This window comes from Adelges cooleyi, unplaced genomic scaffold, assembly GCF_023614345.1.
Source record: "Adelges cooleyi isolate 19-005CV unplaced genomic scaffold, UGA_ACOO_1.1 ACOO_flye_CR_arks_rails_tigmint_CR_PRNA_9, whole genome shotgun sequence".
Classification (NCBI taxonomy): domain Eukaryota; kingdom Metazoa; phylum Arthropoda; class Insecta; order Hemiptera; family Adelgidae; genus Adelges; species Adelges cooleyi.
In genome coordinates, this window is record NW_026096579.1 from 1,920,902 (window position 1) to 1,938,406 (window position 17,505).

General features: G+C 31.8%; 2 protein-coding genes across 2 annotated transcripts; one reads left to right on the forward strand and one right to left on the reverse strand.

The window, feature by feature from the left end:
- Positions 1 to 1,293: 1,293 nt before the first annotated feature.
- Positions 1,294 to 4,953, reverse strand: LOC126846717 (uncharacterized). The gene is made up of 9 exons (XM_050586495.1): positions 4,017 to 4,953; positions 3,793 to 3,931; positions 3,348 to 3,424; positions 2,832 to 3,003; positions 2,712 to 2,770; positions 2,040 to 2,199; positions 1,895 to 1,962; positions 1,619 to 1,784; positions 1,294 to 1,531 (listed from the first exon to the last, which is right to left on the reverse strand). The coding sequence occupies exons 1-9, from the start codon at positions 4,071 to 4,073 to the stop codon at positions 1,434 to 1,436; spliced, it is 996 nt and encodes a 331-aa protein (XP_050442452.1). The 5' UTR covers positions 4,074 to 4,953; the 3' UTR covers positions 1,294 to 1,433.
- Positions 4,954 to 5,901: 948 nt separating this feature from the next.
- On the forward strand, positions 5,902 to 7,981 carry LOC126846727 (uncharacterized). Its single transcript, XM_050586507.1, has 2 exons — positions 5,902 to 7,786; positions 7,861 to 7,981. Exon 1 carries the CDS (start codon positions 6,224 to 6,226, stop codon positions 7,703 to 7,705), a length of 1,482 nt encoding a protein of 493 aa, XP_050442464.1. The 5' UTR covers positions 5,902 to 6,223; the 3' UTR covers positions 7,706 to 7,786; positions 7,861 to 7,981.
- Positions 7,982 to 17,505: the final 9,524 nt, after the last annotated feature.

Sequence of the window (17,505 nt, forward strand, 5' to 3'; positions counted from 1 at the left end):
TTCTTGCCCCAAAATTATAGAATTACTGTATCGTGGCATTGTGTCGGGGACAACGAGAGACTTAAAAAACTGCAAATTAAGCAACCGTGTTTTAATTTTTGTCAGCCGCTAATGTGTTTTGTACTAGTGCTATCATATTGTAATGTGTATTTATTACAAAATTACGCCTTAACATACGTTTGGTAAATTTATATACCAAATGTCTACGAGTCGGCCTGCTAGGCCATTTAATTCTGTTTGAAGGCCAATAATGTGTTTTACTCCGAAACTATTTTATAATATTTTAAATATATTGTGATGCATTTTAGCTTCGATGCGGAGCTGAGAAGGTATTGTTTTTACAATGATATGTTTTTATTTTTTTTTTTGTGTCTGGACCCGTATCTCGTAAACCACTGAACCGATTTCTTCGTGTAGCAACTCTTTAGATTAGAAATCGTATAAGGAAGGTACTTTATAAGGCCAAAAATTTAAAAAAATTCACCCTTTCCCAATCAAAATCGAGAAAAACAACCAAAAAATTAGTAAATTTTTCAAATTAAAAATACGATGCTCTATAACTTTTTTAAAAATAGTCGAAAAAAATCCAAATTTATATGAATTGTTCTTCAAACATAGAACTATTGGTAAACATTAACAAACCAAAAAAATATCATAAGCCCTATCCCCTAGAAAGTATAGAATTTTTTTCTTTATTTCACTTTTTCAAGCTAAGTTTTAGAGATTTAGATCTGAAAATTAGACCGAAGGTAGATCTAAAATGGAACTATAAGGTTTACAATTTTCTCAAAAATTGTAGAGTAAGACCTTTCTTAAACATATTACTTATAAATTTCGATTCAATCCGGTCATTTTTCGAGTTAAATGAGCCAAAATTTATAGCTGATAAAAAATGGCCAATATTTTATAGGATTTCCCGGTTTAAAGGGTGCGGGAATGAATTATTTTTAATTTTCGCCTCCTATCCAAAACCACAATACCAACCAAATATTATTTGTGACCCATAGAAGTACTGATAAGGCGTAATTAATGAGTTCATTACAAAACAAAAATACCATACATGAGCCACAAAAAGTAACAACACATATTATAAAATAATTATACTCTTAGCATTGCATCAAAACTAAAAAATAGTTTGAATAAAGTTTATGTAATTACCAGTGTAGTACTCCCCAAAAGTATGACTGCCAAAGAATAACATTAAATTTGTGTAATTTATTAGCTTCGATGCGGAGCTGAGAAAGTATATGTAATAAGTAAAAACTATTGTTAGATTTGAAATTAGGTTATTTTTATGTATTTAATAATAATAATAATTAAAACTAAGATATATCATTGAAATTTAAAAAAGAAACAAAACTACATTTTAGTACACTCGTACGTTGTAAGTAAATATCAAGTATAGTTAGAAAATAAATGTTTTGTGTTCAGTATCATTTGTCATCATCCCAAAGCATTGCTAATGTTTTTCTTGGAACGTCATTCAACAATTTCACTTTCAAGAACATTACAGCGCACATCAAACGAGACTCTAAAATTAGAAGAATATTAGTTTTAAGTTAACTAATTAAAATTAGTTTTAAGAGGTAATTATCGTTGTAGTTATTTAGTAAATTACTTAGAGGATTAAATGTCTTAATTAAGGCTTTAGCATCTGGATCGGAGTATTCTTCAACTACCAAATTTGAAAATTCCTCAAAGTTGAGTAGTCCGTCTTTGTCTTGGTCAAATTTAGTGAACTGCGCCATGGCATTCCTGACCTCTTCCGTAGTTAAAAAAGGTACCTGCACAGTGCACCATCATCAATATAAACTTCTATTCGTCATACCTTATTGTATGTATGTACAATGCAAACAGCTCATAAAAATCGAAAAGTTAAAAAAAAAAATATTACTTTAACACCAGCTTCATTATATTCCGCCCAAAAGATTACGAGCTCTTTTAACTCAAGAGGAGCCGGGTCTATTAAGAAATTATTAAATATAATGTTTTCATCAAATTATAATTATATTAAATTAATTACACAATATTATGCTTACGGACATGGTGGATATCTAATAGATCATTAACGTACTTTTTGGACACAATATGTTTTAACGAGCCAAATAAATGTTGTTGATATTCAGAATCTAGGAATTGGTCATAGCTGTCACATAAAATGTGGCATTCGTCTATTTGTTCCTCGTCCAGACCACTGCCCTAAATGTTTAAATATCATATTTACCACTGTTATAATTAAACATGCGTGTGTGTGTATATATATATATTTAATATGTATCATATTATTATATTATTTATGAGTTTATCTTCCACACATAGTATACAAAATTACCATCATGACAGATTTTACCGTCGCGGAATTAATCTAACGGGTTATTAGAAGTAGATATAAAACAGCCATAAAAAATGAACGTTCATAATAATTGTGGCGCAGTATTGGAATGTATGTTATTTATTAAAGCCACCCTTTGGGCAATCTTTTTATCTTGTCACTGGCTGCCGCGCATGTATATTCTTAGCTATGCGACGACAAAAGGCCGCTATTATTGCATCAAACCCTGCTACTTAAAATGTGAAATCTGTTCAATTCAATCAACACTGTTTTTTTTTGTCTCAGTCAATTGATAATCAATAACGCGTTTTTTGGTTTACCTCCCCCCCCCCCATTAGAAGTTTAACTTCAACAATGTTAAATAATTCAGTTTTCTTACCAATGGTTTATGTTTCAATATTACCGCCAAGTACGTTAGTACATGAATTCGTTTTTTATCTAAACATGAATTGAAATTCTTAAGTTCATTGAAGTAATCGCCACTTAAATACAATACTACCTTTAAATTCGCTCTTTATTAGCTTCTTAATGTTTTTTTTTAGATTAAAACCTTTTCCAATTAGCTTTTGTAGTTCATATCGGTTAAGGAATCCGTCATGTTTACCTTTTTTATCTTGTGCTACGAACATTCTTACAAAAAGTTTTACTTCATATGTTGATAAACTTTTTTCCTAAGTATAATAAATAAGAGAAAACAAAATAGTACTATTAATTTACCAATTTTGTATTTTTAAATAAATTTAGATTTTTCCAAAAGCGGGAATTAAAATTGTTAAGACTTATACACAAAAAACAATGTTATTTAATTTATTTACATTATACAACTTTAAATTTATTTTTGAGTACCTACAGGATATTTGTTTTTTTTTTTAATTTATGACTGGGACTTAAATAAGATAAAATAATAGAAAAAAGTAGTCTTTCGTATTGAAGTTTCTGATATTATATTATATTAAGTTTCTAATATAAATTTAAATCACTATCACTTAATTATATTAATTGTTTTGGTTATTACCGCAAAGCTGAAAGTTCCTTTATTACAATAGGCCAACGATATCAAAAACTCCGACAAGGTTGTATCTTCGTCCAAGTCTATACAAATACATTGGTAATTAGTGCAAGTTAGCCGTACATATCTCACGAAAAAAAATATATAATGTTCTTATCAAGACTGAACTTGTGCGTGGTGAAACCGAATAATTCTCATCGAGAGTCAATCAGTTCTAGCGTACCGATAAAGCCCATACTTGTTTTAATGCTAAACGATAGATGCACTTTTGAATATCATAGTTTTAATGTTTAAGTGTACACAAAACTTGTTAGAGATTCAATGCTATTTTTGAAATCAATTTTTATAAAAACACAGTTTATTTCTTGCTAATCTCAATATAAGAAGCTTAAACTTAATTGCCAAGGCTCGCCAATGATTTGTATGATGGATAAAATTATTAGATACTTACTTCTTTTGAGTGTAGTTATTTGATCACTATTTGTAATGCCCTCACTAACAAAATACGTCTCGATCATTCGATTATTTATACAGAAGTTTTCGGAAATATCGATTAATCCGTTTATGTGGCGGAGGCCTAATCCAAAACTCTGTAAAATATTTTATACGCGATAGAATAAAAAAAAGTACCCGTAAATGGTTTTTTTTTTTTAAATATTATATAGTTTTTCTTACCCATGTTGCCGTAAAGAAGTTTAACACCGAGAAAAGAACAACAATTTTAAAATGCATATTTTTGTTAAATACCTAACCGAAATTTGCTTAGGTACGTGTAAAACAAAAAAACCTTTTTTGTTAAAGTTAAACTATACAATTGAATTCATTCAGTAGTAAATGATTCGTAAAGACATATGTGACTTTTTTTTAATGCAATCGATTTTGGAACAATTATTGTGGAAAATAGCGAAATATTTATTAACAGTCGAATAATCGGTGGCATTAGTCAAAAGCTATTAAACTATACTTTTGACGACCGTCTTTTTTCTTGCCATCCAGCTGCTATGGCTGACGCAAATAAAAATACACAAATAAAAAAATGTATGTCTTGGTAGCTTGACGCTACAAAACATGTTCACTGTGCTCATTGAGAAATTTAGTACTTGTAATTGTATTTATTATAATTTATTTGATGATAAAAAGTAAATAAAGAAACAATAGCCTGTATTGTAAAAAATACTTTATGTATCGAGAATGGGATAATAAGAAAAAAATTCCAAAACAATAAAAAATACAATAAACTGTTTAAAAAAAATAGCCATAAGCGGTTTGCATTTTGTTAAACTTTTTAAATACAAGTAATTTGACCGTCTTCAGAAAAATATTTTTGTCAATTGATTGTATATGATACAAATTACAATAGATGAGATAACTTTTAGGATGAAAAAAAACCCATGCAAATAACTAAACAAACCTTTGGTCGATCGTCTCCTGGTAGTTTAGTTTCGGGAAGAGGCCATAAGCCATACTCATGTTCCAATGTGTTTCCTTCAAGGGAAACACGGTACTTGTTTTTGGTTTTCGACTTTTAAAATTTATTTTAAATTTTCTTCGAGTTCTTAAGCTATCAGAATTAATACATAGACCGTGTTAAAAGTAACCGAACAAAATCCACCTTGGTATTTTATTGAGAGGCCTCTACACCTGTGCATTTTCTATCGATTACAATACTGTGTCAATACCGTACTCTGAAACGACAATAATTTTGAAAATCGGTAAAAATTTTTCAATAATTGTTCATAGTTCGTAGTACATTAACCTTCATAACCTTCATATTTTTTTAGCTTAATACGAAAACATGTTATTATTTGAACAATACTGAATACACATGCACTATATTTTTCTGCTGAAGTAACTTGAATTATCCTTAGACTGAGAGGCCCTCTGTCACTCGAAAAACGTGTTATTATTTGAACAATACACGTGCACAATATTTTTCTGCTTATGTACTACAACCCAGATTGTACTTAAGGCCGTTGTCCTTTGTAATTTTCAATCTCAATTCACCCCGAACGAACTTCATCCGTATATTCAATTCAAATCAAATAACGTGGTATGGATTTTATAAAACGTGTAAGCATCATAATAGCTGTTGTTTTTTTCAAACCGATAGGTTTGTACATGAGTAATCTTAAAATTTGTAACGTATGACAGTATAAAAACATATTTTTTTTAAACGTGAAAATGAAACGCACATCAAATCACACAAGTGTTTTTCTAAAGTTAAAAAAATTGTTTTTTAGAGTTAACGCCAAGGCCAAGGGCAGACAATACTTCAAATAAAAATCATAGTTGTAAATTTGTGTTTACTTTTGAGCTCGGCGTCACTTTTGAAACACACGCGGCAATGTACAAAACTACTACAAAAACCTAAACTTCTTACAACTCAAATATTTTATACATGTATACATCGTTTTATCTTTAATGAATCATTCTGTATACACATATATTTGTTTGTTTTACAATGAATTTGGTACCTACATTTTTTTACCCTTAGAGATTTAACTATCCTTATATTCGTCGTACTGGTAAAATTATTTGCCAATCTTCTTTTATACACTCAATTACTACATATATTTATTTAATTACTTTATTTTATTACAAACAATATGTAGTGTGACACTAGAAAACAGCGGAATAAAAATATATTTTACAAATTCCCCACTTCCACTTAAACGGTTTAGAATGAAACACCAAATTTATGTCGATGATTAACGCGCTTACGTACGCACAGTCAATCCCGTACTTGCGTTTATAGCTCTGCATTTGTAACTCGTGCATTATCACTTAATGAAATTTTATTTATTTAATTTTCATTAATAATTTGAAGTACTCAGAAATACTTTAGCTCTCGCTGTACATTGTAAGTATAGCGTATACCGAAAATGGCTATCCGATTGAAGCGGACCGCGTCGGTTATCATCTTGTTGGCATTTGTTAACATGGCGGACGGCGTGTGGCCTTTTAAAAAATCCAGCAAAGTTCCACAGCCGAAGACAGGGCAATTCATACGTCTGGAAGGACAGACGGAGTCGCAACAAATTAGATGCAACGACGCGTACTACATGATGTCATATCTTCATCTGACGAATCCGAAATACTATGTTTATCCAACTCAGGTGGACACTTTACACAGGAACATCAACATGAACTATTCGGGATGGGCGAGAAAAATGTTGGTGACCGCGTTCAACGTCGCCCCGAACGACACGGACGTGCACTGGCTAATGTATTTGTACTTCACGCGGATAGAAGCGCACGTGGCCAATGATCCGCGCAAATATTTTCTGCCCGTCCTGCGTAAGGCACATTACGGGATGTATGAAGTGCTGCGTTACACGATGACAGAAAACAATTGCACAATGATCCATCCGAAGACCAAGGATGAGTACAAATTCGTTAGTTATGTTGCCGACATTGAACGGTTTCAACCAAAATACAAAGACTTTAAGAAAAACTCGGATGCGGTGATTCAAATTCTGAAGAAGCACTGGCCTACCGTAATTCATAACATGAGTTTGGGCCGTTGCCAAAAAGAGGCCGGTACTTCTGGTGCAGGACCAAGTGATCAGCCTCTGACCGAAAAACATTTTACCAAAAACGCACTGTATTTGAACGACGTGTTCGAGAACGAAAAGGCGGCCACTCTGCTGAATGATTTCGGAGTGTTTGAAGACGGAAATAAGTTGATCCGGTATCTGAAGTCAACAATTGACCTGATTAGTAAGAAGTTTAAGTTTTTCGGGCAGTACATCTTATTCCTGGTAGAATTCCACGAACACGTGCAGCATGCTTTAAAAACGATAATGTTGCGTATCTATTATGATTTTTTGGAAAAATTGCAAAAGCTAAACAAAGACCTTCGAGAGGAACACTTCAAACAATTTTTAAGACCCTTCGACGAATGGTGTGATTTTTTGGACTTACCCAAAGAATCAAACGGTTTCTACATGTCAGAATTACCGCGATCGTGGACGGAAGACGATACTACCTCAGAAACAATCATCCCAGGCACAAAGAAATTGGTGATCACCACGTTGACGGAAATCTCTAAAACGTCAAAGTGCTCCCATGACAATCACACGGTCGAATCGTTGCAGAAGATCAACATTGTTGAAGCACAGATATTGATGACCGCCCAAAAATATGAAGTAACGCTCGACCCCAAATTCGAAGCCTCAAAAAACCTACTGCAGGGAGACATTCGACTGACAATTATGTGTGCCGAAACATTGGTCGCATTTATGAAAAATATATTTGTGCATATCGATTTCAGAGTGATCCAATCGTTGATCAAGCTCCGAAATTCGAAAGATTTCAAGCAATTTGAAGTATACGAAAATGCTTACGATCCGTACAAGGCTTAACTTGAAGATGAAACAAAATCCGTTCAAGTTTGCGGTGGCCCAACTATTATTGAGTATAATACCGTTTAACCACGACAAAACGTAATGTCGTTATCTTATAATCGTTATTTTATTAATAAAATGAAAAATAATTTCATAATAATTTTTAATTTTAGATTGAACTCAGCCTTACATTATGTTTTTACTCTTCGTGGAATCATTGTCATTTCAACGGTATCTATGCTTCTGGTTGTATTGATTTGTAGTATATATTTTAACCTCGTATATAAACTGTAACATAACCATTTATTATTTTTAATATAACTATGGTATTATTTTATTACTATGACTTATTTTATAATATCTGAAACAAGTACACGTTATTGATCTGGCAATAAACATAAATATATAAGATATAACTAAAGGTATTATAGTTACTACTCTAAATTATAATTCGATGGTGCTCGAGCAAAACCGGCAAGTTTAAAATTGAAGAAAATTAGTTTTTGTAATATCTAGAGTCGGAAAAATTATACGGTTTAATGGGTAAAATGGTCTAAGTCAATCAACGGGCTTAACAGTTGTTATACGCTTGAGAAAAATGAAACATTTTTGTTTAAAAATTGCTTGCTGTTATAATGATGGTAGCATAATGTATTATCTTGATAGTTAATTTGATACATGAGTGACGACATTAATTTAATGAATTTTTAAAAAAATGTTTAAAGAATAATACCTATTTTTACTAATTATAAATCTAAATTGTAATACTTTTACATTTATTTGTCATAGCTTCTCAGCTAACAGAAATCAAGCATGTGTCTAGTAATGAGGGCAAATCAAAATTAAATACAAATATAATGAATGGCTAGTTCACAATGCCGAAGCCAAAAGGTATAAATAGTAATAACTATAATTGATTGAGTGTATGTATAAAATTAGGTACCTAGGACAATTACTTATACTTGTTTAAGCTAATATCGCTTGTTTTGTATATAAATTGAAGCCATAGAACTTTTAAATAGTGACGTTTAATAACTGAAGAATTCTAATAATGATATTTTAATAAGATGGTTTAAGAAGTAGTTAAACGTTGAAAAAAATAGTTAATAAGCGGTTAACGATCAAATAAACAGGAATGTTTTTGTTCTTATTCAATATAAAAAGATAAGTTCTTGTGTTCTTTATGAAAAAATTAAAAAGAAATACTAGTTTGAATATATTATGTTTTTAATTACAATGAAATGCGCTGGAGACTCCGATCTTCGGTGCCCCACTCAAAAAAGTTTTACCCCTTATTGTTTTAGAAATTATTTAGGCCCTACTACAAATAGTGAAACGTTAAAGGTGTTTTTGTAAACATAGGAAAACAAAATTAAATGCGTAATTATAATAATATAGCTATTATATTGATGATCTTATAATCGAAGGTCTATAATAATCCGTTTTTAAATGTGTAGGTGTTAAATTACAGCTGTTAATCGTTTTGATAATTTATACTTCTGTAGTCGAAAGAAAAACAGACATTATATTACAAATAATAAAATTTACATTTTGTTTATCGTGTATTGTAGTGTTAATGTAAAGTATAACAAACTTATTGCACGGTACCCGCCATTTTACAGTCGTAAATCTTCACACATCTGCTACTCCCACGTATGTTTACTTAAATTGTCTAAATTTAAAACCAAATGATTATTTTTCGATGATTTACGCGCTTACGTACATACATTTTCGTACTTGCTTTAGTAGCTCTAATCGTATTTACCACTGACATTAACGATCAATTCAATTTTATTTTCATTCACATTTTACCAGAGACCTATTGTATCTGAACGACGTGTTCGAAATCACTCTACTGACAGATTTCGGTGAGTTTGAAGACGGATATCAATTGGTCAGTTATGTGGGGGCGAAAATTAACGAGATCAATAGTGGTAGTAGGTATTTTGGACAGTACGTCTTGTCGCTGGTGGAATTCCACGACCACGTGCAGCAAGCTTTAAAAACGATGATGTTGCGTATCTATTATGATTTATTGGAGAAGTTGAAAATGTTAAACCACTGCCTTCGGGATAAACACGTCGAACAATATTTAAGACCGTTCAACGAGTGGTATGATTTTTTGGACTTGCCTAAAGATGATGATAATGTATTTCACGACAAAAACCATACCCGACCTACAGTCGTGGTTGATGGACACGTTAGGAGAAATTGACAACATTTCGAAGGTCTCCTTGGATAATCACACGGCCGGATCGTTGTAGAAGATCAACATTGATGAATCCCAGATATTGGTGACGATGCAAGAATATGAAATTCTGCTCGACCCTAGATTTGAAGCCTCAAAACACCTACTGAAGGAAGACATTCGACCGACAATTCTGTGTGCCGAAACATTGGTAGCTTTTATGAAAAACATATTTTTCGGTATCCATTTCAGAGCGATCCAATCGTTATTTTATCAATATAATAAATGATAAATGATTTCATAATAATTTTTAAGTTTCTGTGAGTAGCCGTGATAAGCATTTTATTTTGAAAGAGCTCTTTGGTTATTTGTAAGACATCTAATTGAATTGACTCTTGTTGTGTGATACCATTCCACCTTTGTACATTAATACAACTTAAATATTCAAAATATCATTAAAAAAATAGTATGACACCTTACTTTGAAACCAATTTATTATAACTGTCAGTAGCTAAATACTAGCTATTTTTGTTAGCATTACATAGGTATTTTAAATTGTGTTGAAAATTTGCCTATTCACAATTATTTGTACCAATCATTTCAAATTTTTCTTAGATAATATACTTTAAGCAATTTATGTAATTTAATAAAATAATTAATTTGTAAGCCTCGAATCGGCAACAAAAAAAAAAACGAAACTTAACAGGAACACTTCGTTTAGACAAAAAATTGTAAAATACATGTAGTAATAATTTGTGTAGTCGACATATTTTTGTGTACTTAAATATGTTAAAGAGATCCATAGTACCTACCTCCGGGTCAATTTTCAGTTGTTAATTTTATTTGTGTGAGTCCAGAAAGCCAAATTAAAAGCTGAAAGAAATGTCCACCATTTTAGGAGTTTTTTTTAATGATTTATTTCAAAGTTTCACCTCCTCCCCAAAACCACAATACCAACCAAATATTTTTTATGACCTGTAGAGGTGCTGATAAGGTATAATTGATCAGTTCATTACAAAAAAATAATTACCGTGCATGCACTACAATAAGTAATAAGTAATACATATTATAAAATTATTACATTCTCAGGATCGCATCGAAACTAAAATATAGTTTAAACAAAGTTTATGTAATTAACAGTGTTAGTACAGCGGCTACTGTTAACTGCAACGTGGAGCTGAGAAGATATCTGTTATTACTTATTAGTAATAACTGTTGTTAAATTTGACATTAGGTTATGTTATACATTTATTAATATAATAATGAAAACTAAGATATATCATTGTAATTTAAAAAAAAAACAAAACTACATTTTAGTAAACACATAGGATGAAATAAATATATAAGTATCAATTATAGTTGGACAAATCATTTTTAATGTTAAGAGGAACTGAAAGTGTTATTTATTAAGGGGAAAAGGATAGGCAATATTTGACAAAAATTAGTCTAAAAACCATTTTAAGTATGCCGACTAAGATATTAAGTTTTATTTTCTTTATGAGAAGCTTACTAGTTTTTCTATGAAGGCTGAAAGGCCGATTTTTTATTTAGTTATTAGAAAATAACTTAGATTTGTTATATAAAAACCATTAAAAGTAAAAATATAAACTTTTATAATAAAATGTAAAAAACCGATATAAAAAGAAAATCTTGATTCGTTCATGTAAAAAATAAAACACTGTTTATTTAATAAATGAATTGTGACAACAATAATATTATATAACTGTCTATGTTCATTAATGCACAAAAACTTAGAAAACAAAAAAATGTTTTCATTATTATACTTATCGTTGACCAATATTGTATTCTTATGTTGATTTGTGGATAACCCGAATTGTGGCAAGTTTGTTTATTGGCATCATTGACTTATTGCATTGCGTCAACAGTGCACAGAAAATGAATGTTTGCAATAAGCTATTGATGAATTATTCTCATTTTAATAGCACACGCAAATAACTTTATAATAATATAAATACTTTAAAATATTCAATATATTTCATATTATTCGGTTGTATTAATTTCACTGGCTGCCTTCTGGGGAATGAGAAATGACATAACCGTTTCCGAGGAATAACGAAGATTTCATTCCATCGAACCTCGGTGGTATTGTAAACAACAATATTTACTAGTGTATTGCAATGGTATATAATTTTTTTTAAACTGGAAAATGTGCGGATACGACAAAAAATTGCCAATGACCGTAAAACTACACAGTGCAATAATAATATGCACAACCTTCTTCGAATTTTTAAGCTCAAGCCGTCGTAGCCAGCCAAGCCGTACTCCAATAATTATTGGCGAATAGTCTCTCCCGAGGAACCTACACGTAACATTAGGTCCGTTTTCTATGTAGGTATCTTTTTTTTTTTTATACAACACATTGTTTGTCGTTGGAAAATCGTGACTTCCAACAAAGTCAACCATCTGCTAAATGTAACATACGCAAACGTCACCTATACATATAGCTTTGGATTTTCACTATGCTAGTGTAAAATTCATACGATGTTTAACAACCCGGTAAGTAATTACAAACTAAAGCAACAAGAATGCCGCAGCTGAAATCTAAATAAATTCACATCGCCTGCCGGTTTGACGACACTCGACACACGTGTAATTTATTGGTACACAATAATAAATAGATACTTTTTCCCGATGCTATCTTCGAATGGTTTTTGTTTTCTAATAAAAAAACCTTCCTTCTCGCCAACAAACTGTACGCTATGTACATCTCGACGAGTTTCTCAGTGTTTTCTTCTTATTATTATTTTTTTTTTTGTACATTGTAAAACGTCGGCGAACGAGACGGATGTATATTATATTGTGCTTTGGTTAAACTTGCAAAACGTCAAAGCCGACTTGCGACGGTGACACCGATAAATCGTCGGGACGTTTCTTGTTTATAGTATACAATAACATAAATACAACCTAAAGTCGTTTCCAAGCTGTAACGTACGTTTTACAATAGTCTATCGGACAACTGACGCGACGTTATTCCTGTAGCTATATAAAAAGAAATTATTTTCTTTTCTATCTCTCTCTTTGTTTTCAACAAATCGCCCGGATTTTAACGATAGTCCGATATTTATACAAAAAAATCTCAACCATAAACCGACGTTGAGCCGTTTAACGCAATCCTCTATTCCCCGCGAGACGGCAAAGACAATTTATTTAGCACATAATTTTTACTTTTCGAGGAAAACCGTCGTTTCCGTTTTACTACATAAACTGATCGACCGTTTATTTCCGCAGCCAACGCTCGGTTTTATATGACGTCTAGCACCAGCTGTGATTACCTGCTAACATATAGGTCGAAGGAGAAAACGCGATTAATAATTCGGACATAAAATCCGGGCATAAGGGGCAGCGCCGGTGTTATGTGAACACTAATAAAAACTAGGCTTTTGACCCTGCACATTCTACGGTTTCCGTTCTCTTCGTGCTGGCGGGACGTAGTTAGACACACGGCCTGTTTCATTACAACACAGCGTAATATAATTCTGTACTTTGGATATAAAAAAGGTAAATATCGCGACTTTCGGCAAATAAAGTTTTATGTTTTTAATAAGGGTCCGTGTTTTTAAATTTACAGTTAACGGACATAACGCTTTGGACTACATAGAAGTCTGATAATAAAACAAAAGAAAACTCTTAAAACACACACATAAGCTATTTAAAAAAACAAATACCTAGGTATCTCATCTTAGCACTGAAACTAGAAGATAATGTATATGGTAGGTATTTTAACTAGTGAAGTCTTAACACCGAGATTGGCTACTTCTGACCCAAAGTACAGAAATATGTATTTACGTAAATATTATTAAATGTTATATGCGTCGGTATGTATACAAATGTCGGTTTGTATTATTCATTTCTGCGATGTTCAAGAAAATTAATAAATAACAATAAGCTTTCAACTAGTAGAAACCTTATTTTGACCGCGTAGAATACTAGCAATATGACTTCAGTAAGTCTTCGAAAAAATAAATTAATACAATTTGGTAAATTACATTTTAATGAACCATTCAATATGTACACATTAACCGTTTTTCGTGCATCAATTATTTTTTAAATAAATCATGTTTTAGTAGTTTATGTACTGATGCTCTAGTTTAATAATATTCATTGTGATGTAGGTACGTTTATTGTACGTTTTACCCGCATAGATTCCAATACGCCCATGACTCGATGAAAAACGACTAGAAGTCCCGACTATCGAACGAGGAGTAAATAGGAATTGAAGACTTCTCGAGGGTCTCTGCGCCCTGGCGTAGGTACTCGTCATTGTCCCCCCGGGGCTGTACTTATCTGGCGCAGCGACAATTCCACTGACCGTTACACGCTTTTGGGTCGACCCTTAAAGTTGACAACTCGAGTCATAAAGGCGAGTGAGTAGACGAGGACGATGGCGGCGGAGGTAAGACCACAGTGTGCTGTAGACACTAGTTAACATAACGAAGTGGAATGACTGACGGAACGGCTTGACCGTCATCCGATTTTTCGACAACCATTACAGCAGAGTTATCGGATTAAACGCATTGTTGCTAGGGAAAAGTGTTTGCCGCGAGGAAACTACCAAAACTCAGAATATTAATAATGAACACGCGGCTGGTGCGGAGGCGAACATCGTATGAAAAGGTACCTGCGCTGTGAACTGATGGAAATCCTCTAGGGAATGATCGTTAGACCCTACGACACCGTTATTGGGTCTGCCGGCTAGGCGAAGCGTCGCAATCAAGCGGTTATGGTTTATATTATAAAGAAACGACGTTGGACAAATTGTCGGCAGAAAAACGAGTAGTAACGAAAAACGTATTAAGCTGGTTGTCCACAATAAGTAAAGCTGCGGTATCTGTTTGTCGATGATTTTTCACCATCAATAAACTTAACACGATTAATATATTATTATTTCCCACGACGCCGACTTTCCGAGAAATGCACCGTGGTAAAATTTAAACGCTTATTGGGGTAATGGAAGGTGATTTTAATGATTTGATGCGGGTACCGTTCGACAATCCGCTTATGGCGCTTAAAAGTTTTCTCGATTAGCGTTTATTTAAAAAAAACAACTCATTATATTTTTAATAGTTAAGCATAATGTTACGAGCGTTTTATTTTTTATTACAGATTTATTATTTTTACGTATTCACTTGTGAGAAATTAAAAAAAAAAGTGCCACGATGAATTTCTTGTAGACGCATGGACATTTCGAATATTTATTTACACTAAAAATTGGATCACGCCTACTAAATTTATTTTGCGAATAAAAACTGTGTGTGTGTGAGTAAGTTTAACCAATGGACTTGTACAACGCATAATTTATTCCCCAACTATGATTTTACATCAGCCCAGGAAGTTGTTTCTTCCCAACTTAACTGGCAGTACGCCTGAAAGTTTTAAGCAACACCACCTAAAGCCCTTACGAGAAGAAAATTTTAAAACTAATATCAAATTTTAATTTAGCGACTTTAATAATATATAGCTAAACTTTTTTTCTTATGTAGTAGACTCAATTTAAATCAATAGGTATATTCATTTTGTCCAGGTTTTATTTTTATTTTGGAACACAAATAAATATGGCCTGCGACAAAATAATTTAGTAATTATAGAATATATTTGTGTTATTGTAATATTTTATTTCTGAATATGTAATAAAATTGTAAAGAAATAAAAACATTAAAATTTAAATACTAATATTCGTTTCTGAATTTTGAAAATGCGACTTAAGATTCAAGTTTAAGGTTACATTTTTTTTTTTTTGCTTTATGTTGACACTTGATAGCTGATTGCGTTTGTGCTTATATACACCGAAAATCCTAACCACGGATCACAAAAGCGCAACTTACGTTATAAACTATTATGGTATGCCCATATTTTTCGTTTTGTCCATAATTACTTATCACTGTTTTCTGAGTTAAGCAATATCATCCGCTAACAGTTGTCTACGTAATGTGTATTATTTTGTTTCTTGAAAAAAATCGAAAACATAATATTATGTAAGTAGATCACCCTCGTCACCGTTTCACATAAGATTTAAACCCACACACATGTTTGGTATAATATATATCCCTAAACGTAATTAATAGCCGTAATTAATAATGTACAAAGTGCTTAAGACCAAAACAAACACGGTATTATTATTTAAATCCTAGATATTTTTCTACGTATCGCTATGGGTCTACTGAAAAAAAAAAAAAAAATACTCTAGCACGGCCATAAGCGGTAAATTATAAATCTTGCACCGTAAATCTGTCCACGAAGTCTCATCAAAATTCAAGAGTTACAAAACGGGGCGTCTTTTAATGGCCGCCATTACTATTGTACGGGGGATACGACGTATTAATAAATATACACTCTGGCGTGTACACTCTTTGGTTTTAACAGTATTCAATGTAAACATATATACTCGTTTTATGCCCTATAAAAGTCCTCAGCCGAATCCCGGAGGTGTTTTTGGAAATTAAACTCTCCGGAGACTCTAAACGGCTGTTTTGTAATGCAAACACACACTAAATATATACTTTTATATTGTGTATGTATTTATTTCTGTTGTATCCGCTCTAAACCTGTCCGGACACTCGACCGGGGCAATACAAGACGTTAAAAAATTTAGATTTACTCGTTTGAATAAAAAACAATAAAACTACAAATCGTTTTTAGTTCTCGGCGAATACAATATCCACCCGACTTCAATGTTTTATTATATTTCGTATATCATCTTACATTTTATATCATTATACGGGTGTCTGTCTTATTTAATAACGTATATTTAATACATTAAGTCGATATGAAACACGTATGATAACCTGAAAATGTAAGTGGATACTTAACAAAATAAAACAATATAACAAATATAATACATGTTATTTTTTAATTAGGTATATTTTAATTACAAAATGTATACCATTGTAAAAAATATTAAAAAACGATTGATAATTTGGGAGCACTCAGTACATTCCACGCATAGATATGATATATGAATAAGACAATTAATTAATAGTGGTTTGTCCTGTAACCTTTACTTTAAAGTGTTTTCTCCAAACCTGAGATTTTATATTATTATTATAATATAAATTAAGGATACTCTTGTGTAGAAAATGAACAATCGACAAACTCTACCTCACCGGTAATCAAAAAATTTAATTTATGGTTTGAAACTTTTGGTTAGGTTATTTATTTATCATAAGGTTACGTTAGGAGGTTAGGTACAGTACAGAAAATTGCAAATAACGTACAGAATAGATATGTAAATATAAATTATGATTATAGTAGTGAATAGTAAAAATAACTTAGTAATGAAATAATAATCTTGTAGGATAATTAAGTTAAAAATCGATGTTGTAAAGATTCAATCTTATTAATATCACAAGCGAATTTTAGTTTTTTGGAGCGCCATTTACATATTTATTTAGATTATTACATTAAATTTAGATCAGTTATCAACTCTTTAGCAATTTTCAGTGTATCGTGGTTAACCTCCTCATTAGGCGATTCTACTTTACTATTATATTAGCACTTTTACTTTTCATAAGCCTATGTTTAGCTTCTAAAATCAACCCGTCTGATGAAATCTGTATTGTAGTGTAACTGATTTGTTAGTTAGATTCTAAAATTGAAACTTTATCATGAACAC

What these genes read in the sequence shown, in the direction of transcription:
- LOC126846717 (XM_050586495.1), bottom strand. Translation starts at nt 4,073, where the DNA reads ATGCATTTTAAAATTGTTGTTCTTTTCTCGGTGTTAAACTTCTTTACG. An exon ending in AAGGAACTTTCAGCTTTGCG is followed by an intron (nt 3,004 to 3,347) that starts GTAATAACCAAA and finishes TATTATACTTAG; the next exon opens with GAAAAAAGTTTATCAACATA. An exon ending in TATTGAAACATAAACCATTG is followed by an intron (nt 2,200 to 2,711) that starts GTAAGAAAACTG and finishes TTAAACATTTAG; the next exon opens with GGCAGTGGTCTGGACGAGGA.
- LOC126846727 (XM_050586507.1), top strand. Translation starts at nt 6,224, where the DNA reads ATGGCTATCCGATTGAAGCGGACCGCGTCGGTTATCATCTTGTTGGCA.